This window comes from Rhinatrema bivittatum, chromosome 16 (assembly GCF_901001135.1).
Source record: "Rhinatrema bivittatum chromosome 16, aRhiBiv1.1, whole genome shotgun sequence".
NCBI lineage: Eukaryota > Metazoa > Chordata > Amphibia > Gymnophiona > Rhinatrematidae > Rhinatrema > Rhinatrema bivittatum.
The window spans coordinates 17,363,571-17,390,477 of NC_042630.1; the positions used below are offsets into that span (position 1 = coordinate 17,363,571).

At 46.0% G+C, this 26,907-nt stretch overlaps 1 protein-coding gene across 1 annotated transcript in view; it reads right to left on the minus strand.

The window, feature by feature from the left end:
• Window positions 1–26,907, minus strand: part of DNAH2 (dynein axonemal heavy chain 2) — a 392,322-nt gene that overhangs the window by 359,189 nt on the left and 6,226 nt on the right. The window contains exons 2-4 of the mRNA XM_029581921.1: window positions 19,636–19,799; window positions 8,650–8,750; window positions 1,149–1,319 (exon numbers count right to left, since the gene is read on the minus strand). Of these exons, the coding sequence (XP_029437781.1) occupies window positions 1,149–1,319; window positions 8,650–8,750; window positions 19,636–19,786 (423 nt within the window). The 5' untranslated portion in view covers window positions 19,787–19,799. The remainder of the gene's footprint in view (window positions 1–1,148; window positions 1,320–8,649; window positions 8,751–19,635; window positions 19,800–26,907) is intronic.

Sequence of the window (26,907 nt, forward strand, 5' to 3'; positions counted from 1 at the left end):
GCAGGCAAAGAAAATGCAGTTATTCGGGCTGTGGATTTGTGTGGTTTTGTCTGTCTTTCAAGTCTCTACATAGTTGGTACAAACATGGATGATCATTTACATGACCCTTGTCTTAAAATGTTACTGAAAATACAAAAGTATAAAGATAAAACGTATTATCATCAGTAACATATAGAGGGCAACTTTCAAATTATGCACCGAAGTGTAAAGTCTGTGAGTGCTTTTTCCAACAAAAAAAGTGCTAGCTCCTCCGCCAACTCCACCCCCAGGAACATCTCCTCTCTATGCACAAAAGTGTTTGGGTACTGCACAATGGTCCCTTTTTTTTTTTTTGGGACTGTGCGAAAATGTTCCCGGGTGCAAAGTTTTAGAAGCAGTGCACAAATCTGTGCGCAGTGTTCTTTAACCTCTTTCAGGACATGAACATTTTTCGGTGTTGTCTGGTATTACATCCTTCTATATTTCCACGGACGTATATATTCGAGGAAGACTGCACAATACATTAGGCTGACTGACGAATTAATTCGGGGTGGATCGGAAAGGGGTTGAAGCACCATTCTGTTTTCCTTTTCGTGTGCGTGCTATGGTTTCCCGTGCTTGCTGGTTTCATGGTCCCTGTGCATGGGCACAGCTTACAGGGAACACTGACTGGCACAGAGAGGGTAAGGCAAGTTTCAAAAAGCCCATGTCACACTTAAAATTCTGTTTTACCCCCAGAAATGACTTTGAAAATTGCCCTCATATATCTGCATTAGCCAATAGAATTAACAATAAAGTCACAGTGACTGAGGATATCATAGCAGGGTCTAACGAATAGTGGGAGACCTGTTCTTATAATAGCAAGGATCAGCAGAAAGAGTGGGCAAGGATCAGCAGAAAGAGTGGGCAAGACGGGCACCCAGCTGAGGTGCCAGGTGAGCGAGATGATAGTGTACCATAGTGTCACTGTCAATACAGCAGTAGAAACAAGTTCCAGCAAAGCCGGCTGGCTGCATCATATGTGGTCCTCCCATCCCCTGGCTGCAACATTAGAAGGGACATTCCCCCTTCCGCTCAGCTGCAACCCTGGAGGGGCAACCTGTCATTTATCCTGGAAACTGCAGCCCAAGACCCCTCGTTCAGCACCCCCACCTACAGCCTACACTCACCTGTATGGGCATGCCAAGCTCCACTTTCAGTCCCGCATGAGGATCCATGTACACACAGAGAACATTTTGGCTCTCGTCCATCACAAACGCATCTAATATCTCATCATGCTCCTCGGTCCACATTTCTGCTCGCAGACCACTTAGGATTACTAGCTGCTTCAGATTAGGTTTCTGGAACCAAAACAAAAGTAAAGTAACGTTGCTTTAGTTCATCACTAATGTGGCAAAACGACATTTCACACAAATTAATACTCCTCTTCAAATGCTTCTATATCAGTCTGTTCCTTTAGCAACAACTAAGATGGCAGAGAGCTTTATCACATAAAGACACATCCCAGCGACACTGCAGCTACCTTCTGAAGCCACATGGATGATCTTGGCTTTACTCAAAGTTTCCACCCATGAGCATGGCCACTCTCTCAACCTAATTTTTCATTCCGCAAATATTAACCTAGACTCCAACACAACAACAGTGGATCCAATCTCCTGAGCAGACCACTACCTAGTCCAAGCCACCAATCCTATCCAAAAACAAATTTGTCTTACTCTCGCACTTAAACCACCCAACAAGAATTTATCCTCCAATACAAGTGAAAACTTAATAAAACTCCTCAACATATCAGAAACACAAACTATTTATTTATTTATTTATTTATTTAAGGCTTTTATATACCGACTTTCTTGATACAAATCAAATCAACTCTGTTTACATCGAACTGAGCGGTTAACCGTAACCAATTAACAAGAAACAAAATTAGATGAAGCATAAAGTTACATTATAACAAGGGCGCAAAAACTGGGGATAGGAAAATAAAGGGGGGAGAACACCCCCAAAGGTCCTTACTAGTGGAGTTCCACAAGGCTCTATTCTCTCCCCAGTTCTTTTCAACATTTACATTTGTCCAATTTGTGACTTCATTCAGTCCTTCAACATCAATTGCCACCTTTTCGTGCATGATATCCAGCTTTACATCAAAGTAGGACCTGACCAAGCCTTTGCAATTGCCAATCTCAACAACTGTCTTACTGCAGTTTCCCTTTGGCTCAATAACCATAAACTCAAACTAAACTCCTCCAGATTAGATCATACCTTGCTATCTCTACCTTCTCTGTCATGAACCCCACTTTATCCAAAGGAATCAGTACATAGCCTCAGGGTTCAACTTAACCAATATCTTACAATGGAATCCCACATCTCAAAGATAGTAAGAGCCTCCTTAATGAACCTACATCAGATCCACCATTTACGCAATTACCTTGACCAACACTACCTAGCCACTATAATTCATGCACTAATCGCCAGCCAAACTGACTGCTGTAACTCACTGCTGAATGGCATTTCTCAGTACAACATGAAACGCCTCAAACTCTTGCAAAATACTGCAGCTAATAGGGATCCCAAGCTGGAAGGTTGGAGCGTCGGCGCCCCCTGGGAGCAGTGTACCGCCTCTTCTAGTTTCCAATGTCGCAATCAACCTGACCCGGGGTAGCAGTCTCTCACTTGTCCTTGACAGAGGATCGGTCGATCCTCTCTACCCTCTGCGGTCACCTGCTGATCAGCAGCGGTGTAATGTGTAAGGCATGCAACAACAGTCGCATGGCGGCTCGCGAATGTCCATGATGAAAGCATCCCTCGTAGTGCGATGGATGCCGCAATTGCTCTGTCTTGGTGGCCTCGGCGCAGCATCAGAAGGCTTTATGTTTGCTGGAGCAAGACAGGATGCACTAGGACCCGGAGCCCGGGCACTTCATCTTGAAGGACGCCCCAGTTGGGAGTGCTAGACTCAGAGTGTACGCAGCGGTCACAGTAGGTTGGGTAGATTTGGGATCCAACGTGTGAAGTCGCTCTCTGTGTCTGCCTTAAGCGGCTCCGGGAGACGGTTGGCACAGTTATCACCTGAGAAAGACGGAGAGCTGAGATAACCCCAGGAAGGGCGAGGACTTGTTCATAGCGCTGCCCTGTCGCGAGATTTGAGGTAGGATGAAGCAGTGCATAAGCACCCATCATTCACTGACCCTCTTTCCTGAACTGAGGGCAACCCAGGCGGACTTCCCCCCGGCACGATGTCCCTGGTGACAGCTGTCAGACGATGCATATAGCAGAAACCTGGGTTGAGACAGGCTCAGGCTAGAGTTTCACGAGACCACTCTCCTTGACTGCTGGCGTAGCTGGAGGATCCTTCGGTAATCTGGAAATCAATGCTAGGTATGACACCTAAAGTTATTTGTCACCTTCAACTAGCGCAAAAATACGTGGTGTACATCCAGCAAGTGCAACTCCCTTACTTACAGGGCAGAAGGGTCCAAGTCCCTAAAAGAGGGTAGCTCTACTGTCAGGCTAAGATGAAAGGCAGAGACAACCTTTGGCAAGAAAGAAGGCATGGTACATAGCAACACCCCATCCTCCATAAACCGGTGGAAAGAATCCCAGCACGACAAAGCTTGAAGCCCCGAAATCCTCCTGGTGGAACAGATTGCCACCAGAAAGACCACCTTTAGCGTCAGATCTTTCAGGGTTGCCCTCCTTAAAGGCTCAAACGGTGGACCACAAAGAACCCAAAATACCAAGTTCAGATTCCATGAAGGGACCCTTCCCTGCACCAGAGGACACAAATGCTTCTTTTCCCGGAGAGAACGAATCATGCCTGGATGCAAAACTAAGGCCATTCCATGCACTTTATCCCTGAAACAGTCCAAGGCTGACACTTGAATTGAATGAGTCCCTTCACTAGGCCATTTTGCAAGAAAGCCAGTATGCAATAAAACAATGCTTAAAACGGCATAACACCCTCTCCAAGGCATCATGCCTCAAACACCCTCAATATCCTGACATAAGCCAAAGATGTGGATGGCCTACTAGCTTGAAGCATGGTAGTTATGACTTTCTCAGAGCATCCTTTCAAACATAAGCAGTTCCTCTCAAAAGCCAAGCTGTGAGACAGAAGCAATCCACCCGACCCAGAGGAAGCTGGGAAGATGCCAGAGTCTGAGTGGCCATCCACCGCCAGATTTATCAGATCCATGAAGCATGGCCAGCGCCGCCACTCCAGAACTACTAAAATCACCTTCCCTGGGTGAGCCTCGATGTATCTGAGTACTCTTCATTGGAGGGGCCAGGGAAGGAAGACTTACAACAGAATTCCTACCTGCCACCAGAGAACCAGTGAGTTGAGACAGCAGAGTTGCTTACCTGTAACAGGTGTTCGACTGAAGACCGCTAACCCTTCACGCTGAAGTGACTACCACCAAAAGTCTGAACTTCCAGGTCAGATCACAGGTGCGCAGTGGCTCAAAAGGAGCTTTCATCAGCTAAGACAACATCACAATGAGGTCCCAAGGCACAGCCGGAGGCCTTAGGGATGCCTCAGTTGAACCAGGCCCCACATGAAACGTACAACTATAGGCTATTCAGAGATAGGCGTACCATCTATACCATGATAGTATGAGCAAACTGCACTGAGAGAAACTCTGACAGAGTTGGTTTTTAAGCCAGCCTCCAATAGGGATAGAAAGTAGTCAAGCAGTTTTTCTGTTGGGCAGAACAAATCTAAGGCCTTCTGCTCACACCGCACAGAAAACTTCCTCCACTTCAGTTCGTAGGACTTTCTAGTGGAAGGCTTTCTGGAAGCCACCAGGACCCGAAACACATCCTCTGAAAGATCAAGTGGCTGCAGGATTAACCTCTCAACATCCAGGCTGTGAGCGACTGGGCCTGGAGGTTGGGGTGCCGCAGCCTGCCCTGATCTTGCATGATGAGATCCGGGGAAGTCCCCAGACTGATTGGTTTTTGGATGGACAACTCCTGTAGGAATGGTAACCAGACCTGTCTCGGCCAATGAGGGGCTATGAGAATCATAGTCCCCCTGTCCTCGCGAAGCTTCAAGACAGAGTCTTTGCCACCATGGGAATCGGAGGATTACCCCAATGGATTGCAGTCTGACTTGGAGAGAGCAGAACCAAGGCACCTTCTCCACTTCAGTCCATAGGACTTTCTAATGGAAGGCTTTCTGGAAGCTCTCATCCTCACTGTATACCACAGGAGATGGGGCCCTAGGTCGTCGGCTGACGTCCAGAGGTTCAGGCACAGATGGAACTGGACAGCGGACTACTGGCCTCTGTGTCTCCGCCGGCCTCGGCAGAGCTTCCTCCTCCTGGGAGCCAACAATGACCACCGTATCGGTAGGGGAAGGCCCCAGAGCCCCACCAGGCACCGGTGTCATCCTGGGAACAGATGCCAGCTGGGTCGGTAAGGCACAGATGAGCACATTTAGCTTCTCTAGAAGCAGTACAAGCATGAGTGGCTTCCAGTAGGGATGAAAAAACCTATGCATCTGGACTGATCTGGGGTATGAACAGGAACAAATGTTTGTAAATAAATAAATCTCACTCTCCTGAAATTCCCTAGAACTGAATAAAAGGTTTATAATCATAATAATTACAGTCCAATGGGTAGTAATAAGCCAGAAATGTATATGCAGTCAAGTCTGAGGCGCATGACCTGGAAGCACATTTCTGGTGGAAAACTTTCAAAGAGGGAAGAATGTCATCCAGTCAGACAAATCTGATTGACTTTTTTGATTGGGTGACTTAGGGAATTAGATAGAGGAAGAGCACTCGATGTCATCTACTTAGATTTCAGCAAAGCTTTAGATACAGTCCCGCACAGGAGGCTTGTGAATAAAATGAGAAGCTTAGGAGTGGGTGCCAAGATGGTAGCCTGGATTGCAAACTGGTTGACAGACAGAAGACAATGTGTGACAGTAAATGGAACTTACTTTGAAGAGAGAGTGGTGTTAAGCGGAGTGCCCCAAGGATCGGTGTTGGGGCTGGTCCTGTTCAATATCTTTGTGAGCGACATTGAGGACGGGACAGAAGGTAAGGTTTGTCTTTTTGCGGATGATACTAAGATCTGCAACAGAGTGGACACGCCGGAAGGAGTGGAGAGAATGAGACAGGATATAAGGAAGCTGGAAGAGTGGTCAAAGATATGGCAGCTGAGATTCAATCCAAAACAATTGATACTGAAAACCACAATAAATCCAGCATATTTATACCACCCTATGTGCAGTGGAAAAGTGAGTTTTTTTCTCTCATTAGTTTGACCTCATACATAGGCATTATAAAATGCTAAATAGCATGAAGGTAAGATGCCAAATTTTAATCATAGGTCAGATAATGAAACTTATTTTTGCTTCAGTGCTACAATGTGAAAGTTCATTTTTTAGTCAGCTTTTATGTATATATTTTTTAATTTTTCACTTAGCTTAATAGCTTGCTAGCGTGAAGAAACGCCGTGCTGCCAAGATGTACAAGGCTCATCTTATCTGCTGAGATTCAATGCCAGGAAGTGCAGAATAATGCATATGGAGTGTGGAAATCTGAAAGAACTATATTGGGGAGTGAAGGACTGATGTGCACTGAGCAGGAGAGAGACCTTGGGGTGATAGTGTCTAACGATCTGAAGTCGGCGAAACAATGAGACAAGGCGATAGCTAAAGCCAGAAGACTGCTGGGCTGCATAGAGAGAGGAATATCGAGTATTTATTTATTTATTTATTTAGAAACTTTTATATACCGGTATTAGTGGGGACATCATACCGGTTCACATAATAACTGCAAGCTTGGAAAGTACATTTCAACAGGGAGAGTAACTGGGCGCGGGGGTAACCAATAGGCAGTATGAAGGATAGAAAAACAAGGAAGTCATAACCAGAGAATAACAATTAACAATTTACAATTTACATTGAATATCTGCTTAATATAAGGAGAGGGCGGTCACCTGGAGGGGGGGGGCAGACTACGGAGGAGAAGGGAAAAGCTATTCTGTGTAGGCCTGGTTGAGTAAAAGAAAGGAAGTGATTATCCCCTTGTACAGGTCCTTGGTGAGGCCCTATCTGGAGTACTGTGTTCAGTTCTGGAGACCGTATCTCCAAAGGGACAGAGACAGGATGGAGGCAGTCCAGAGAAGGGTGACCAAAAAGGTGGATGGTCTTCATAAAATAATGACTTATGAGGAGAGATTGAAGAACCTAAATATGTACACCCTGGAGGAGAGGAGGAGCAGGGGTGATATGATACAGACTTTCAGATACTTGAAAGGTTTTAATAATCCATGGTCAACAAACCTTTTACGCTGGAAAAAAATCAGTAGAACTAGGGGTCACGATTTGAAACTCCAGGAAGAAAAACTCAGAATAAATGTCAGGAAGTATTTCTTCACGGAGAGGGTGGTGGATGCCTGGAATGCCCTTCCGAAGGAAGTGGTGAAGACTAAAACTGTGAAGGATTTCAAAGGGGCATGGGATAAACACTGTGGATCCATAAAGGCTAGAGGATGGGAATGAAGAGTAGAGCCATGGGGGTGGCTTGCTGGAATGTTGGCTACCACCTTGTAATTACTACCCTTATTCAAAAAGCCTTCGCACGGTTAACGCAACCCAAACATTGCTCTCTGCTTCAACGGCAAGGGGAAATGTGGAAAAGAGGATTTGCATTCAGATAACAACCAAAAAGGACTGAACTTCACAATCTGGGTAAACAAATAAGCGTGGGAGTAGCTTGCTTATCACGGCAGTTATTACCCTAAACCAATTAAGCCTGATACATCACTTTGAATACATATACAGCGTTGCTCTCTGCTTCTACGGCAGGGGAAAATGTGGAAAAGAGGATTTACATTCAGACAACATCCAACAAAGCATCAATCTGTGCAGTCTGGGCAAACAAGCATCAAGGTAACTTGCTGGATGCGGCGAATACTACCCTTAACCATAAGCCTTATGCTCACCTTTGATGCAACTCCAACATTGCTCTCTGCATCAATGAAAGGGGATGGCAGGAAATTTGGATCAAATAGTTACCAACAAGGTTGATGAAACAGATAAGTATGGGAAAATAAGTGTGGAAGCTTGCTGGGCAGACTGGATGAGCAGATTGGTCTTTTCTGCCGTCATTTCTATGTTATGTTAAATCCATTAAAACTGAATAAACGGAGGCAAAGGCAAATCAAGTGAGTCATCTGAGGTCATGCACAGTGGCACAGTTAGGGATTAGAAATTCCAAGATACAGAAATTCTTGAATTCTTTATTTATAAACTTTTATAACATATTCTGACAACAAATACACGTTACCAGAAAAAGGTCATTCAGCAATCATACTCTCTTATACAAAAATTAAAAAAAAAATTAAATGATAATAATTATAATAAACTATTAATCTATAATTAGGTAATGATTACAATTACAATGATTGCCTAGAGCGGAAAAAGAAATATTGATGACCCAGTTGCAACAGGAGCAATTCAATGTTAGTATTCAGATTTTTAAGCAATAAGGAAGCGTGAGACATTCATTTCTATAATATACTCCATTTAGTACTATGTAGTACTCACAACTTCATTTACTTACATTCAAATCAATAAATGACCTGAATTGTGCTGGTTCTTCTGACTTTCTGTTTTGTGCCCCAACCACTAGTTCCTCCCTGATCTCCTCTACCTACCAGATCTACGTATTCCTCCACCAGACTGGTTTCTGAGGATAGGGTCTCATCTGGCCAACTTTCAAGTTCTGTGCTTTTCAAGCGTGCTTTCTCGTCAACCCCTGGGAAAAGACAAGCCATAGATGCAATGAGATTGGGGACAGAGGGTAAAATTAGAACCTGGATCTGCAAGTGTCATAGCTCTGTCCTCATGCAGTGAGGCCAATATTCAAAAAGAGTATAACTGATAATTTAACCAATTAAATTTAGTTGGATAAGATACTCTGAATATTTGGTGGGATAAATGTCCCGCTGAATATCCCCAATTAAAGTGATCCAGCTACCTTTAGTCAAATAACTTTAAACCTAATCGGATATTTTTGAAAAGTGGTAGTTAGGTTTAGCTGGTTAAGTGCTGGGAATATTCAAAACTCAGCATTCAGCTGGCAACTTACATTTATTTAGCTAAATTCCATATCAGCCTCAGTAAGATTAATAATAATAATATCATAATTTTTTATTTATTTCCACTTTTCATGACTTCAAAGTGGATTGCATTCAGATATCATAGGTATTTCCCTACTCCCAGAGGGCTCACACTCTGTTTCTGTAGTAGCAGAGTGGAATTTGAACTTGGGTCTGCAGGTGTCACAATTTTTTGCTGTAGAAACCAATACTAACAGGACACACCTGAATTCACTGTTTGCAAAGGTTATTTACAGCCAGAATCACAGATATCTAATATAGGAAATGGGGCCATAGTCACTGTGAAAACATAGAGGGGTTTCAGATTAGTCACCTGCAAACTTGTAGGACACCTTTGGCACCCTGTACCTCCCAGTGCAACCTGAAGCATGATATGCCAGCAGGTAAAAACAAGTTTGCTTACCGTAAACGTTTCCGTAGATAGCAGGATGAATTAGCCATGCTGTCATGGGGATCTGCCAATCAGGTCCGGTAAGCGGAGCTTGATAAAGCAGAGGTTAGTTTTTTGTTACCTCTGCGGCTGCGCGTGGGTTCCCGCGCAGGAAGTACAGATTCTCCTCAGTCTGTGATTAAGCAGTAATGGATCGAAGAAGCATGGTGATTGCCAGGGAGGAGGGTGGGTCAGCATGGCTAATTCATCCTGCTATCTACGGAAACAACGTTTACGGTAAGCAAACTTGTTTTTTCCCGTCGATAGCAGGGCTGAATTATTTATTTATTTTATTTATTTATTTAAAATTTTTGTATACCGACATTCGTTAAGAAAACATCATATCGGTTTCCATGAAACATAAACTGGCCAAAGAGGCTTTACAATGAAACTGATGAGAGAATTAGCCATGCTGTCATGGGAGTCACAAGCTCCCAATCACGTTCAAATTTTTCTGTTCTGGGAACAGAGAGTGTGGCAATCACTTGGCATGAGCTGTTGCGGATTGTAGGACTGTTTGACCTAAACTTGCATCCGCTGAAGTTTGCTGATCTAAGCAGTAGTGCACAGTAAAGGTGTGTAAGGAAGTCCATGTAAGCCCTTTATTAAAACGCCCGACTCTGGCCGAGTTTCGCTCTTTTGCACAGAGCTGCCTCAGGGGCAATTCATTCAAGCAGGACTTGGAAAAGTCAATATCGTATTGATTATCAGCGCGGATGATTTCACTCCAAAGCAATTAGACTTTCACTTGTTCACGTAGCGATGCTGTGTAGTGTCAGCAATGAAATTGAATGCATTCGATATATATTAAATCCACATAACGAGCAGTCTTACAGCTGTAAGACTGCTCGCTGATAATCAATACGATATTGACTTTTCCAAGTCCTGCTTGAATGAATTGCCCCTGAGGCAGCTCTGTGCAAAAGAGCGAAACTCGGCCAGAGTCGGGCGTTTTAATAAAGGGCTTTCTTTTATCCGATTCTCATTGTCGTCACTGCTACACAGCTCACTGGATCGGTTACCGATTTGTTTTTTGAGGAAGTCCATGTAGCCGCCTTACAGATGTCTATAGGCTGTATGTTCTTGAGGTGTGCCCATGACGTTGTTAGAGCACGAACCTGATGTGCTTTGGGCTTTAACAAGAGAAGCTTATTTTGTTTGTTGTAGCAGAATTGAATGCATTGGACTATCCAGCTTGATATGGTGCGTTTCGAGACTGGTAGCCCCGGAGCCTTAGGATCAAAGGACAGAAATAGTTGCGATGGACGTGACGAAGAGGTCGTTCTATTTCTGTAGTATGCTAGCGCCCTTTTGCAGTCTAGGGTGTGAAGCAGCGTCTCTCTTGCAGTGGTATGGGGTTTTGGAAAAAACGTCGGTAGTTCTATATTTTGATTAAGGTGAAAGTGAGAAATGACTTTCGGTAAGAAGGATGGATGCGTTCTAAGCACTACCTTTTGGTGAAAGAATTGCAAGTATGGTTCATAATGTACCAGTGCCTGCAGTTCACTGACTCGTCTTGCTGAGGTGACTGCAACCAGAAATACCACCTTCCATGTTAGGTATTTTATATGCGCTGATTCCAACGGCTCAAAGGGGGGAAGCATCAGCTGTTCTAAGACTGTGTTGATATTCCAAGGAACTGCCGGTTTCGTAGTTGGAGGTCTAAGATGTAATAGCCCTTTTAGGAAACGGGCAAGAAGAGGATGAGCTGCTATAGTGCCCTGATTATATGGTCTGTGGTAGGCTGCGATAGCACTGAGGTGAACTCGAATAGAAGCCGTGGCTAAGCCTTGATCATATAGAGCAGTGGTTCTCAACCTTTTTTCTGTCGGGACACACCTGACAGATGGTTCTCACATGCGTGACACACTGACCCATGATCGTCACAGGGCTAGATGTAAATGTACAGTTTGCATCCACGGGAACCCCCCTGATCCACAATAATGGATGTAAAGCAGAATTATGACATTCCCCATTCAACTCATCTACAAAAAAGATATTCTGGTTCTGGTGTCATCTCAGTAACAGCAACTCAAACTCCTTCTACTTTCAGGCTCAATAGCCCTACTTATGAAAAGACAGCAGTTTACCACCAATGCATGTCCTCTTGAGAAAACGCAACAAATAAGACTGATAAAACACTTACATGCTAGTAAAATATCTCTGTAACAGACACAGAACCGACCTAACATACTCCCAGGATCTGTAGTAATGCACATAAACTAATCCGCACACAGTTACACCTGTATTATGGAATACACTCAAACAGGAGCAACCCTATCTATGAAAAGGCAACACTATAAATATTAAAATCAGGCCCTAAAAACCAATACACCTCTTATTAGGAAAACAGAACTAACAAGCAGCTATAGATCCCCACACAGAAATAATTGTAAAACTATACTAATAAGCAGAATAAATGTTTCACAACAACTATGAACAGAATAACATCCAACAATTAAAAACTCATAAAAACTATTAAAAATTCTCCAAACACCAATAAAATATTTCAAAAAAAGCAGACACATCACATAATATTAAATAATTAAAATGGCAGTCAATCAAGAAAAATAAACTTAAAAAGCCACCTTTACTTACCCCCTCCAGCAGCTGTCCTACTCCTCTTCCATGCAGGCTGTAGCACACACCAGAAGCAGCAGTAGTGGCTAAGCTCTATACTCATGGTCCTCTTCCTTAGGGCCCATGTCTCTCACACACACACACCATACCAGTCATGCCCCCATGACCAGTTTCTGTCTCTCACACACCAATCATCTCCCAGTCTTTGACAAACACACCAGTCACCTTCCTGAACAGTTTCTCTCATGCCATACACACACACACAGGCTTCCCACTCCCGTGTTCCACTTACAAATATGGGCTTCTCACTCTCATAATCACTTTCTCACATACACTCACCAGTCTCTCACTCCCATGCTTGTTCTCTCCACATGCACAGGCTTCTCATTCCCATAATCACTTTCTTTCTCTCACACATACACACACACCAGTCACCTGATCTCTCTCATGCATACACACACACAGGCTTCCCACTCCCATGTTCTCTTTCAGATATACAGGCTTCTCACTCCCGTGCTGTATCTCACACACTCCCATGCTCACTCTTCACATGCACAGGCTTCTTATTCCCATAATCACTTTCTTTCTCTCTCTCACATACACACAAACACACACCAGTCACTTGATCTCTCTCATGCATATACATACACACATAGGCTTCCCACTCTCATGTTCTCTTTCAGATTTACAGGCTTCTCACTCCCATGCTGTGTCTCACACACACACAGGTTTCTCACTCCCATGCCCACTCTTCACCTGCACAGGCTTTTCATTCCCATAATCACTTTCTCTCTCTCACACATACACACACACCCGTCACCTGATCTCTCTCATGCATACACACACACAGGCTTCCCACTCCCATGTTCTCTTTCAGATATACAGGCTTCTCACTCCCGTGCTGTATCTCACACACTCCCATGCTCACTCTTCACATGCACAGGCTTCTTATTCCCACATACACATACACACACACCCGTCACCTGATCTCTCTCATGCATGCATACACACACATACACAGGCTTCCCACTTCCATGTTCTGTCTTACATACACAGGCTTCTCCCTTCCATGCTGTGTCTCACACACACCCAGGTTCTCACTCCCATGCTCACTCTCTTCACATGCACAGGCTTCTCATTCCCATAATCACTTTCTCTGTTACACACACATACACACACACCAGTCTCTCTCTCTCATTTCCATGCTCGCTCTCCACGTGCACAGGCTTCTCATTCCCTGAATCACATTCTCTCTCTCACATTCACATACACACCAGTCACACCGTCACCTTACCAACCAGTCTCTCTCATATACATGCACACACACAGGCTTCCCACTCCCATGCTTTCTCACATACCCAGATTTCTCACTTCCATGCTTTTTCTCTCTCTCTCTCTCTCTCACACACACACAAACACACATCCCTGACTGTCTCACATACACATCAGTCATCTCCTTGAGCAGTCACTTTCATTGTCTCTCACATATACACATACATCAGCTCTCTGACCAGTTTCTCTCAATCACACACATACTCTCGATCAAATACATTCTCTCACTTACACACAGGCTCTCAATCACACACATTCTCTCACACACAGGCTGGCTGGCTGCTTCTCTCTCTTTCTGTCACTCACTTCCTCTCTCTCTCCCTCCCCCCCCCCAACGGTAGCTGCTCCTCCTCCTCCAGCCCCCGCAGGCCAATAAGGAAGAATTCCATCGATCGCGGGAGGCTCCTGCTGCTCTCTCCTCTCCCGATTACCGTCTGCTGCAATAGCTTGGGGGCCGATGCTGCAGCGGCCGCTGCTACTTCATCACGCGGCACGGCCTTTCTTCTTCCCACGCACCGCGTATCACTTCCTGGTCCGGGGGGGGGAATGCAGGCGCGGGAAGAAGAAAAGGCCAGCCGCGGATGCCACAGATTTTTTTTTTTTTTTGCACCGCTGCCGTTGCCGCTGGGCTTGAACGTGCTGATAGCCCGGCGGCAACGGCAGCGGTGCAAAAAAAAAAAAATCTGTGGCATCCGCGGCTGGCCTTTTCTTCTTCCCGCGCCTGCATCCCCCCCCACCCCGGACCCGGAACAGGAAGTGGTGCGCGGGAAGAAGAAAGGCCGTGCCGCGTGATAAACTAGCAGCGGCCGCTGCTAGTTTATCACGCGGCACGGCCTTTCTTCTTCCCGCGCCTGCATCCCCCCCCCACCCCGGACCCGGAACAGGAAGTGGTGCGCGGGAAGAAGAAAGGCCGTGCCGCGTGAGAAAGGCCGTGCCTGCTAGTTTATCACGCGGCACGGCCTTTCTTCTTCCCGCGCATCACTTCCTGTTCCGGGTCCGGGGGGGGGGGGATGCAGGCGCGGGAAGAAGAAAAGGGCAGCCGCGGATGCCACAGCTTTTTTTTTTTTTTTTTTGCACCGCTGCCGTTCCCGCTGGGCTTGAACGTGCTGATAGCCCGGCGGCAACGGCAGCAGGGAAGAACGAGCAGCGGGAGGGACCGGGAGCCACGCGACACACCTGCCGGTGCTTGGCGACACACTGGTGTGTCGCGACGCACCGGTTGAGAACCTCTGATATAGAGTATGGAGATAGTCCAACAACTGCTGTGGTGTACAATCTATGGGTGATATATGTTTGGATATACACCATGTGGTATACCTTCTCCACTTGTAATGGTAATTTCGTCGAGTGGAGGGTTTCCTTGATTCCAGCAGAATAAGTTGGGCATTGTGGGATACGTTTTGTTCTGTTAGTATCCACCTGTCAATCTCCACGCTGTTAAGTGGAGGGAGGAATGTAGCGGATGTAGAAGAGTTCCCTGTTCCTGCAACAGGAGATCCGGTCGATGTGGAAGTCGAATTGGGGTGTCGCTGGATAAGTGTAGGAGGTAACTGTACCATGGCTGTTGTGGCCAGGCCGGGGCGATGAGAATCAATTGGGCCTTGTCCGCTATGCATTTCTGAATTGTCCTGGTGATCAGGGGTATGGGAGGAAAGGCGTATAGCAGACCTGACGACCATGGGATGAGGAAGGCGTCCTGAGCCATTCGGAATTTGCTGGGACGTATGGAACAGAAACTGGGAAGTTGTGTGTTGCGTTCTGTCGCAAATAGGTCTATCGATGGCATCCCCCATCTGTTGAATATACGGAGCGCCACCTCCGAATTGAGGGACCATTCGTGGGGATGGAAAATGCGACTTAACCTGTCTGCTCTCGTGTTCGCGATACCGGGTAGGCAAGAGGCCTGTAGATGTATGCAATGTTGGTGTGCAAACTGGAAGATGACTAGTGTTTCCTTGCATAGGGTCCAAGAGCCCGATCCTCCTTGCTTGTTGATGTAGAACATCGCCACTTGATTGTCCGTGTAGACCATGACTCTGCGGCCCTTTAGAAATTGTTGAAAGGCTTGCAGAGCGTTGCGAATTGCTCGAAGTTCCAACAAGTTGATTTGCATCGTTTGTTCTGTTACGGACCACAGACCTTGTGTCTCGTGTATCTCTAGATGCGCCCCCCAGCCTTTCCGTGAGGCGTCCATAGTTAGGACTGAATTGTAAATGGGGGGTCGGAACAAGGCTCCTTTCGCAAGTGTGGACGGAAGGAGCCACCAAGCTATGTCCTTCCTCATTTCTGTGGTGAGGACAATTGGTTGTGTGAGGGGCTGAAAATGTTGCTTCCACTGTCGTTTGAGTCCCCACTGTAGTCGTCTCATGTGTAACTTGGTATTTGGAACTAGAAAATTGGCTGCTGCCATGTGCCCGAGAACGACTAGGACTTGTCTTGCTGACGTGGATGGTTTCGGCAGCAAGTTCTGCAAGAGTTGTCGCAGCTGTATTTGCCTGTCCTGTGGCAGATATGCTCTGGATTGAGTGGTATCCAGATACGCGCCTATGAATTGCAGCTGTTGTGTCGGTTGCAGGTGAGACTTCTGGAAGTTGACCACTAATCCCAATCGTTGCAAGCATTGTAGAATTTGACAGAGTTGACTCTGGAGCAGATCCTGGGTTGGAGCCACAATAAGCCAATCGTCTAGGTAAGGGAAGATTGTCATCCCTTGTTGTCTGAGGTGAGCCACCACCACTACCATGCACTTGGTGAATACTCTGGGTGCAGCTGATAGCCCAAAAGGGAGTACCCGTACTGGTAATGCTGGTGTTTGTAGCGAAAGCATAGGTACCGCCAAGAGGAAGGGTGGATTGGAATGTGGGTATATGCATCCTTCAGGTCGATGGAACACATCCAGTCGTTGGGCTGCAGTAGGGGTAGACTTGACTTCAGGGATACCATCTTGAATTTTTCCTTGATCAGGAATTTGTTGAGTTCCCGTAGATCTAAGATGGGTCTTAGTCCTCCCGATTTTTTGGGGATCAAGAAGTACGGGGAATAAAAACCTCGATTGTGGTTGTTCTTGGCTAGCAGTGCAATGGCCTTTTCCTGACATAGGTGCAAGATCTCCTGTTCGAGTTGTGGTTGATCCCGTGCAGTCCGTAAGGAGGGAAACTGGGGTAGTTGTGGTTTTGTTCGAAATTGAAGACGATACCCCTGACTCACAATGTCCAGCACCCATTGGTCTGATGTTATTTGTTTCCAAAACGCAAAACACGACTGGATTCTCCCTGATGTTGGTACATGGTGCGATGGTGGCTTCAGGCTCAAAAAGACTGGGTAGGCTTAGGGGCCGTCGACTGTTGGCTCTGTTGACGTTGGGTACGCGGCTTGCCTCTTCGAGGAAGATGTGATGATTGTTGGTGAGGTTGCTGCCTCTGATAAGTCGGGTACGTCTGAGAACGGTATCCCTGGTATGATCTGAAAGGTCGACGTCCATAGGACGATTTACGCAGGTATGGGTAGAACCGCTTAGAGGAATGGTAAGTTGATTGCGTTTGCAACGACTGTACCGCTAACGCCTCATCCTTGAGCTTACCAACTGTTTCCTGCAGCTTTGTGCCAAACAGGTTTTCCCCTGTACAGGGTAGATTAGCCAGTTTTTCATGGACATCTTCTCTGATGGAACTGGAACGGAGCCACACCGACCTGCGTGCTGCTATGGCTGTTGCGGAAGATCTTGAAGAGGTCTCCATGCCCTCATAGACGGAGCGGAGGAGGTGCCTAGAGCACTCTTCCATGTCATGCAGGGTTTGAGGCAATTGTTCTCCCGTGGTTGAAAGCAAGCCCTTTGTCGCTTGAATGCAGTCGTACATGTATTGCACCATGTAAAATTGGTGATGCATGATACGTGTGGTGAGCATTGCATTCTGGTAGATCTTTCGTCCCACCTCAATTAGGTATTTGTGGTCCTTATTTGGTGGATAAGTTGCATGTAGTTTCGGTTTTTTAAACCTTTGCATTGCGGACTCCACTACAACGGACTCATGTTGTAGTTGTGGAAATGCATAAGGTACCTCTTTTCTGATTCGGAATTTGATGTCCGATTTCCTTGACACTGCCTGTATTGTTTGTGGAGTCTCCCACGATTTCAAGAGTAGACGATGAAGAAAATCGTGGGGTGGAAGAGTCGTAGGCTCTCCGGGAACATCAAAGATTTTTAATAAACCCAGGGTTTCCGCTCTGGGGTCAGGCTCCTTTTGAATCTGTAAGTGGAGGATGTTCCCTATCTTCTCCAAAAACCTTGGATATGAAAGATCCTCAGGTGGGGAATAAGGTTCCTGTTGGCCTTCTGGTGTGTCTGAGGGAAACCCAGTTGATGAGGTGGGTGAGTCAGAGAGGGAGTCATAATGGTCCCGTGAATCGGAACGTGTAGGCGAATGTTGTGGATTCGGTTCCATAGGGGAGGAAGGTTTCTCGCCTGCCTCGTCTATCGGGGGCGAACCCCCCGGTTCTGGTTTTGACTCGGACGGATCTTTGCCTATGGCAAATGATGCTTCTATTGCTTCATAAAACCATGCCAGGGATTGTGATAATTGCCAAAAGGCATCTTTGGTAGCCTGAGGCATAGGCGGGTTAGTTGGTCTCTGATCGTGTTGATCTTTCAGAGGTCTAGAAGCATCCGCCGGTAGCTCCGAGGCACTGGTCGGCGATGGAGAAGCCTGAGACGACGTGAGGCAGATGGGCGAATCGTGATCACGTCGATGAGATCGTAATGACGACCTAGACGTGGAAGGACTGATGTCCGTAGTTTTGTGAGGTTTGAGAGCAGGATGACTGTGTGGTTCTTGGACCCGTTTCCGTTTGTGGTGCCGAGTATGGGACTCGTTTGGGCTATGGGTTCTCCTTGAACTGTGAGGAGAAGAACTGGATTTCCGGTGTCTAGAGTCGGTTGAAGTAGACTTCCCGCTATCCGGTTGTTTGCACTTGCGATTTTCCTCCTGTGTAACGGAAACCGTTGCTCCTGATAAGGAATATAACTCTGATCTCTTTCCTGTATGCACTGTCACAAATGACCCCGTTTTAGGCAGTAGTCCTTTGTGTGTACTTGATATTATCCTCCGTTTGGATGATTGCGGTGCTGATGGCACCAGCGCGGTGTTTCCTGCGTCGTATGATGCGGTGCTTCCGGCGCCGTATGACGCGGAGTTTCCGGCCCCGACTGGCGCAGCGCTTCCGGCCCAACGTGGTGTGGTGGTTTCGGCGCCGCATGGCGCGGTGGTTTCAGCGCCGCATGGCGCGATAAGTCCTGCGCCGTTTGGCCTGGTGGTTCCCGTGTCACAGGGCGCGGTTGTTCCGGCGTCACTGGACACTATGCTTTCTGCGGCATATGGGGCGGCGCTGACGGTTCCTTGTGGCGCGAAGATCTCTGCGCCGTGTGGTGCGGCGGTATCGGCGCCGCGTAGCACGCCCCCCTCTCCGGCGTCATTTTACACCCCACCTCGTACGGCTCAGATGACGGCGCCAACGTGCGCTGTTTGTGTTTGTGCATGCGGCGTGGTGATCTTCCCCGTCTCGAGTCCCGGCTGGAAGTCGAGTGACTGGAAGATCTGTTGTGGTCAGGGACTACAGAGCCCTGTTCCCCCTGTACCTGGATGTCTCTGGGTCTCGAGGTGTCTGAAGAAGCTCTCGGTGCTGAGTACTTTAATTTCTTCACCGGTCCCGGTGAAGAGTGGGCCTCCGACGGCTCCGAAGTGCTTAATAGCTCTCGCAAGCGGTAGGCTCTCTGCCGTTTGGCCCTCGGAGACATTTTGGAGCAATGTTCACAATTTGGAATGTCGTGGGTGCTACCGAGGCAACGGTAACACCGGTCATGACCGTCCGTGACCGACATTACTCGATTGCAGCGGCAGCGTTTAAACCCGAATTTCGACATGAAGAGAATGTTAGCTCCACGTGCGATCCCGCACGCGGAAGAAACAGACTGAGGAGAATCTGTACTTCCTGCGCGGGAACCCACGCGCAGCCGCAGAGGATACAAAAAACTAACCTCTGCTTTATCAAGCTCCGCCTCCCGGACCTGATTGACAGATCCCCATGACAGCATGGCTAATTCAGCCCTGCTATCGACGGGAAAATCCCTCAACAATATGTATACATTAAAACCTCCAGCAGCGCAAGGCAGCAGCATCCCATACCTGTCTCCAATTTTCGCTCGATTATTTCAAGGTCGCTTGCATCACTTCCCCCTGGGGTACTGCTTTCTCCTCGCTGAGAAAACATAGACTGGGAAGAAGTCTGGCTGAGCTGCACATCGCCAAAGCTGGAAGTATGCCTGACATCTTCCATTCCTTACACAGACCTTAAAATATAAGAAAGAAAGACAGGTTTAATAATGCAATAAAACAAAAGTTGCTTACCTGTAACAAGTATTCTCCAAGAACAGCAGGATATCAGAACTCACAAGTGGGTGACCCCAATGCATGGCGCCTGAGCTTCCAGAGCTTTCAGCATGCTTTGCTGAGCATAAATGCACCATCCGGCATCACAGCATTCATGCAAGGCCTCTTTCAATTCAATATAAGCCAATGCTTATCCCTGGGAGTGAGATACAAGAAATAGATCAACTACTGAGAGATCTAACGAGTACTTGTGACCTGGACTGGCCACTACCAGAATCAGAATGCTGGGTTTGATGGACTTGATCTGACCCAGCAAAGAACTTCTTATGTTCTTATAAAGATAAACCAACTCCTAGGGGAGGTAGTGATTTCTGCGAGGACTGATATCCTGATGTCTTTGAAAAACACCAGTTCTGTGCACACATCAGACATCCCTGCCTAATGCAGTGTTGGACTTTTACCTTAAACCAGTCAGTCGTCCTTCCAACATTCTTCCCTAGGCAACACGTCCACAAATGTGAACAAGCCTTGCATTGTTTGAATTGCAAAAGAATCTTAGCCTTTTACCTGGACTGGACTGAATCCCTTAGAAGGTCCACTCAGTTTTTTGTTTCTTTTGACCCAAACAGCCTGGCATTGCCAGAGCTAAATGCACACTGTCTGACTGGCTAACAGACTGCATCTCTTTCTGTTAGACCCAGGCAGGCGTGACTTTGGAAGGGCACGTAAAGGCTACTAATGTTAGATCCAAGTTGGCATCCATGGCCCATGTGAGATCAGCCTCCATGGAAGAGATTTCCAAGGCTGCAACATGGAGTTCTGTCCACATATTCACACCCCAATACTATTTGAATAAGGACTCTCGGTGTAACAGGTTTGCTCATTCTGTCCCAAGAGGTCTTTTTGAAGTTTAGAATCTAACTCTATACTCCCCTAGGGCCCGTTTTTATTATTTTTAGGTTGCCCTTAAGAAGAAAAATAATCCCCCATAAAAACAGCCTGTTGCCACTAAAAATATTGTTGCCAGTTATCACTGTTGCTGTTTGCTGTTGGTGCCTTCCCCCCTTTTTTTTCTTGAGGGCAACCACCTGTGAGGCCTGCATATCCTGCTTCTCCTCTGGGAAAGCACATGTACTCACCCTATTACTGAAAATCTTTGATTAGGGCGGATAAGTCACTAGACCTTGCTGTTCACTGTCTCTGTATGCCAAAGTGACTGCCACCAAAATAGAGTTTTCCAGATCAGGTACTTCAGTTCACAAGAGTCTAATGGCTCAAGGGAGCTTTCATTTAGTTGGGTCACAACTGCATGGAGATCCTAAGACACAGGAGGAGACTTGGTGGGAGGCTTCAATTGAAGCAAATCTTTCATGTACCTGACAACTAAAGGCTGTAGAGAGATGAGTTTACCTTCTACATGGTGGTAATAAGCAAGCACCAGTTGCACTGAGGTGAACCCTAACATACTCAGTCTTGACACTGGCCCCTAAGAAATGTGGAAGGTATTCAAGCAATTTGTGTGGGGAGCAGGAGAAATGATACAGGGACTTTTCCTCATATCAGAAGACAAACCTCCTCCACGGAAAGCTATACAACTTTCTAGTGGAATCTTTCATATAAGCCAGAAGAACCTAAAACATCATCAGGCAGATTCAGAGAATCCAAGGACCTGATGGTGGGATGGAATAACATTCCTTGATTCTGCGTGATGCGTGTGAGAAACAAATGTCCAGATTAGTTCTCTAAGGGATAACTCCTGAAGGAGGGGGTACCAAACCTACCTCAGTCAATAGGAGGCTATGAGAATCATAGTCCCCTGGTCACTGCTGGTTTTTATGAGAGTCTTTGCCACTAAAAGATTTAGAGGATACACTCACAGAAGACTCTTCCCCCAGTCCAAAGAAAAGGCATCCAAAGCTTGTTTGTCTTGCAATCCTCTCCTTGAGCAAAGCAGATGAACCTTCTTATTCAGAGAGCTTGCAAACAGATCCACCATGGGTGTTCCCTCTCATGGGATAATCAGCTTGCAATTCTCTGTCCAAAGACCATAGTGTGGTCCTAGGTACCAGCTCAATTTGTCTGCTAGGATATTCTTCTTGCTTGGCAGATACGTGGCTCTGAATGTCATCCACTGCAAGATCTCCAGTTCCACATTCTGGTTGCTTTCCAGTACAGGATGTACAAACCCGTTCCTCCCTGTTTGTTCAAGTAGAACATAGCTACTTGACTATCAGTCTGGACTAGGACAATTTTGTTGGCCAACTGATCTCTGAAAACCCAGAGAGCATTTAGGATCACCTTTGGCTCCAGGAAATTTGTTTGGCGACACTCTTCCTGAGCAGACCACAGGTCTTGGGTGTGCAGCCCCTCTACATTAGCACCTCAAACTAGGTTAGATGCGTCCGTGGTTAGGATATTCTGGGTAAAAGAAATATTGAAGAATATTCCTGTGGACAGATTTGATTGATCAAATCACCAGGACAGAAAGTTCTCAAGCTGCTGGGTGACTCAAACGCTGTCCCTTAGATACTGGGTAGTTTGTAGCCATTGGAATCATAGGGTCTATTGGGCCTATATAGGAAAATTGGTTCTTGCCAGCTAATTTTCGTTCCTGGAGTTCCACAGATCAAACCCATCCAAACGCATGGGTTTTTCATCCCTACCAGCAGATGAGACAGAGAAGAAAAGCTTTACTGACACTGTCACTTAAGATATGGCTCAGTCCCTCAATATGACCCATACCCAAGCCAAGTTGAGATTAAAATCAAATACTAACTTCATCCTCCCCTAGACCAAGCAGAAGGAAGGTGGAGCCCCCTAATTGGAACCCCATCTTCAAACATGGGGATTAAAACTTCCCCTAACCAGCAACAAATTCTTCACTATGTACATACAGAAAAAAGAGCGGTCTTTCCAGAGCAGGAGGGGTTTATGCCTGCAGGCTCACCACCATAGCCATTCTGAGAAACACCTTGCCTAGCCTGGCATCAAAACAGACCCCCAAATACTCCAGTGACTACGTTGGAACCAAGTTGCTCTTTGCAGGTTCACCACCCAGCCCAGAGTCCATAACCTCTACATGATCCATTGTACAGACTAAACCAGGGGTGCAACTTTGCCCAAATGAGCCAGTCATTCAGATAAGGGGTACACCAAGATGCTTTCCTACCACTACAATTAACTTGGTGAAGGTGCAAGGTGCCATTGCTAAACCAAACTGGGAGGGCGAAAAACTGAAAATGATCTCCCAATATCATGAACAATAAGAATTTCTGATGCTCTGCTTGAATGGTTATGTGCCAGGAATTCCCCTTTGCGGCCCGCCGCTTACACCAATCGTAGAGTTTCCAATCAAAACTATGGCACTTAGAGCTGCATTCACCTTCTTTAAATCTAGAATAGGTCTGTAAGATCTCTCCTTTTTTGAGCCACAAGATAAATTGAATACATTCCTTTTCCCTGCTTTCCCAAAGGAATGGGAACTATAGCCTCCAGGTACCTCAATCAATCTAACATGTCACGAATTGCCTCCCATTTGGAGCGGGATGCACAAGAGCAGAACATGTTTGCTTCTTGAACTTGTTGAATAAATTTTAAAGCATAGACATCTTATCACTTCCAGTACCCATTGGTCTGCTGTGATTTTGTTCTACTCTTTGTAAAAGAGGGCCAGCTGCCCCCGACCTCAAAGGAAGAGTGGACCAGACTCATTTCATTGCATGTGTTACATTTGACAGTGCGCAGGAGAGTCCTATGAGCCACTGCACTCACCCTCATTGCTGACCCACACTGCTAAGGATTTCCCGTCGCGGTGGAACGCTGCCATTGCTGCACACCGCCAACCACTGGTGATGTTGCCAGGCTACGGCCTTCCCATTGGTGCACATACGCACTCATATAATATGTGTGCAGTGGAGGAAAACCCAGAACGGCACCTCCAGATGATGTCAGCCTTCTGGCCTATGTAAGCCAAGGCCCCACAGAAGTCCCTTGCCTCAACAATGAGTCTCCTGCCTAGCAGTATGCTAGTTGCTTGCGTGTTCCTGGTTCCTGTTCTCCTGCATTCCTGAATCCAGGCTTGCCTCGTCCAGCCTAGTCTTCCAGTCTTGTCTTGTCCAGTGTCATCAGTGTGTCTTTGCCCTCCCTTGGCTTGCCTCTCTGGACCTTGACTTCTTGTTTGGACCTGCCGCCTAAGTCCTGCCAGCTGCCAGAACCCAAAGGCTCAAACTGCAGGAGAGGCAACTTGGGTAGTCAAAGCTCCAGACTGTCCTGTTACAGGGGGTATTCGCCAGTTGCCAGCCCAAAGGGCTCACACACCCGCTGCCCTTCACAGTGCTCTGTAGAGCATGCTAAAAGCTCTGGAAACCCTGAAGTCATCACACCAACACAGACTCCATCAGATGATGTCACCCACCTGTAAGAACTGCATATCCTGCCTGTCCTCGGAGAATTCTCTCTAGTCAGGACATTTGATAGCAGTTAAAGAAGACATCACTACCAACTACAATGGGTCTGTAAACTCTTTCGGATAGAAATCAGCAGCATTGGGTGGGGGATTTTTAATCTCAGTTCTATAGAACAGAGAGGCTTATAAAATGGTAAAATATATCTGTGTTACAGCTTATGTTTCTATGTGTGTGCATCCCCCTAATAACTTAGGAATGCCACCAAACTTTGTGTGCAGGTAGGTCTTTGAGGGGATATCTGACTTTTCCATTTTTCAAACATGATGAATGATTTGGAGGGGGGCGAGAGGGGGCCAAAGTTGGCAGTTTTCTCATACGAAACGTGTGTGACCCTCCCTTATAACTTTGAAATGGACAAACCTAGCTCTACCAAAATGTGTGCAAGAGTAAATCCTGGGTGGAAAATAATCAGACTTCTCTATTTTTCGAAGTTGGTAAATGATTCTGGGGAGACACAGGAGGTAGATAAAATGTGCATATCTCAAAAATGAAATACATTGTAGGAGTTGAATCTCGAATGTCACACCTTCTACTTGTTCATTATTTGTTCAGAGCTGGGTACACTGAAAGCATGATTATAAATATCAGTAATCGTACAAACATGAGCACATGTAGGCATTCACCAATATATTTTCACTAAGTCAAAGCCAAATCAAATACTGAAATAAAAAAAAAATAAAAAATGATTCTCTACTGCAGTACTCTTGTAGCCATATTGATCCAGCAGGAAGCTGGATTCCCCGCAGGCTGTCATATCTTATAAGAATAATCCAATGCTAATGTATAGAAACTTTCAAGATTAAGTTATCTGATGTAGAAACCTGTGTGATTTCAATCACAGCATCATCTCTGAATCATTTTTATCTTGGTCCTGGGTCTGCTCTTTTTATTCCATTTTCTACTAGTGGTTGTGCACTAAACTAGTGGGCATTTAGTGAGAGATCTCAACCCTGCCCTTTATGTCTGGAGGATGATGGCTGAAAGGGGAAAGCGTTAGCTTTGTAGATGTTTTATCTGTACCCGCTGTTCACAAGTGATTTGCTTCTCAAGTATTGGTACCTGCTTGTTTTGTAAAATAAAAATAAGAAGGTAGGCCTGTTTTTTTTTTTATAAACATCCTTTCAACAGGCATTTTTTTTTCAGCTGCTGCGATGTGGGATGGACGAAAAGCGACAGCTCATTTTTTGTTCATCAAGATGGAGATTCACGTACCACATTGTCAGCCGCCCCCACTGTGCCACTCCGCTAAGTACCAGGAATTCCAGCTGTGGAGCAGCTGGAGAACCGAGAATAGGATGAGAAAGAAGAATACCAAAGAAAACAAAATATGTACAAGAGCTCTCACCATGACAACTGTTACACAGTGTCCACTAAAGCTCTCTTGAGCAAATCCAATCTTGGTCTTGCCTGCAGAGCGTCTGGCACTCTCTATATCCATTCCGAGGATAAACATGTACTACGGATGGCTTTCCTGGGACAATCTCTGCTCATCTTATTGCAGAAGAGTGGTGCCTCACACAGGTTCTGGCTGAGGGCCACCTGTCTCGTGATCTTCTTGCAAAGCACCAATTTTACAGGATAACTAGATACCACTTGTATGATGACAGACATTGTCAACAGAATATGTGGATACTTCTGCAGTAAGAGATCAAGTAGGTCTTGCACAGGGAAATGTTCTTATACAATAAGAGAGACACCAAAGGTATAGTAAAAAGACAGACATCACCAACGGTATATCTTGTGCGGGACAGTGTTTTTATGGAATGATTACCTCCTTTTTATCTTCAGGAGTCCATGTAACTCTATTTCTCCCTCTTCCTTTTTTTTCATTAGTTGCTGAAGTCTGTGACCTGCTACTGTGCAGCCATAAACAGTATCACCAGGGCCTGTAACTGTACCAGGGAGCTAGTCTTCACCTGAAGGGTTGCACTACCCATCTCGCCATCATTAGACTTAGTACTGAAGTGAAGGGTGGGCTTCCTTTCACACTGGGCAACATGCAGACAAAATATCACTTTTTCTCTTTGCTTCCTTTCCTGCTTCAGTAGGAGTGGACACACTGCTGAGATTTGGTCTAGATCAGAAATTCCCAAACCTATCCTGGAGATCCCCTCAGCCACTCTAGTTTTCAGGATATGCACAATGAATATGCACCAGGGAAATAAGTATATATAGTAAGTTTCCGATAAATACAAATTTATTTCATGCATATTTATTGTGCATATCCTGAAAACCAGGCTGGCTGAGGCGTCCTAAGGACTGGTTTGGGAAGCTCTAGGTGTTATACAACAAGGTCACCATGTGAAAGTATTCAATAAGACTTAGTGAGAAAAATGTACTCTATTGAATTATTCTCTCTCTCCCTTAGAGCTCCAAACGGCACAACTTGCATAGGATAATATTTTAATGGAATAATATAATAAGACCCAGCCAATAACACATCTTGCACAGAGTCAGTGCTGAGCGTTGTTCACAGAGCCATAGCCAGGCAATATGGCGCCTATGGCCAAGGGAAAAAGTGTTGTGTAATAGGTGAGGACCTATTACACAACACATAATACAAGTTGGGAGACTCTACTAAATGTTTGTACAGCAATGCTTA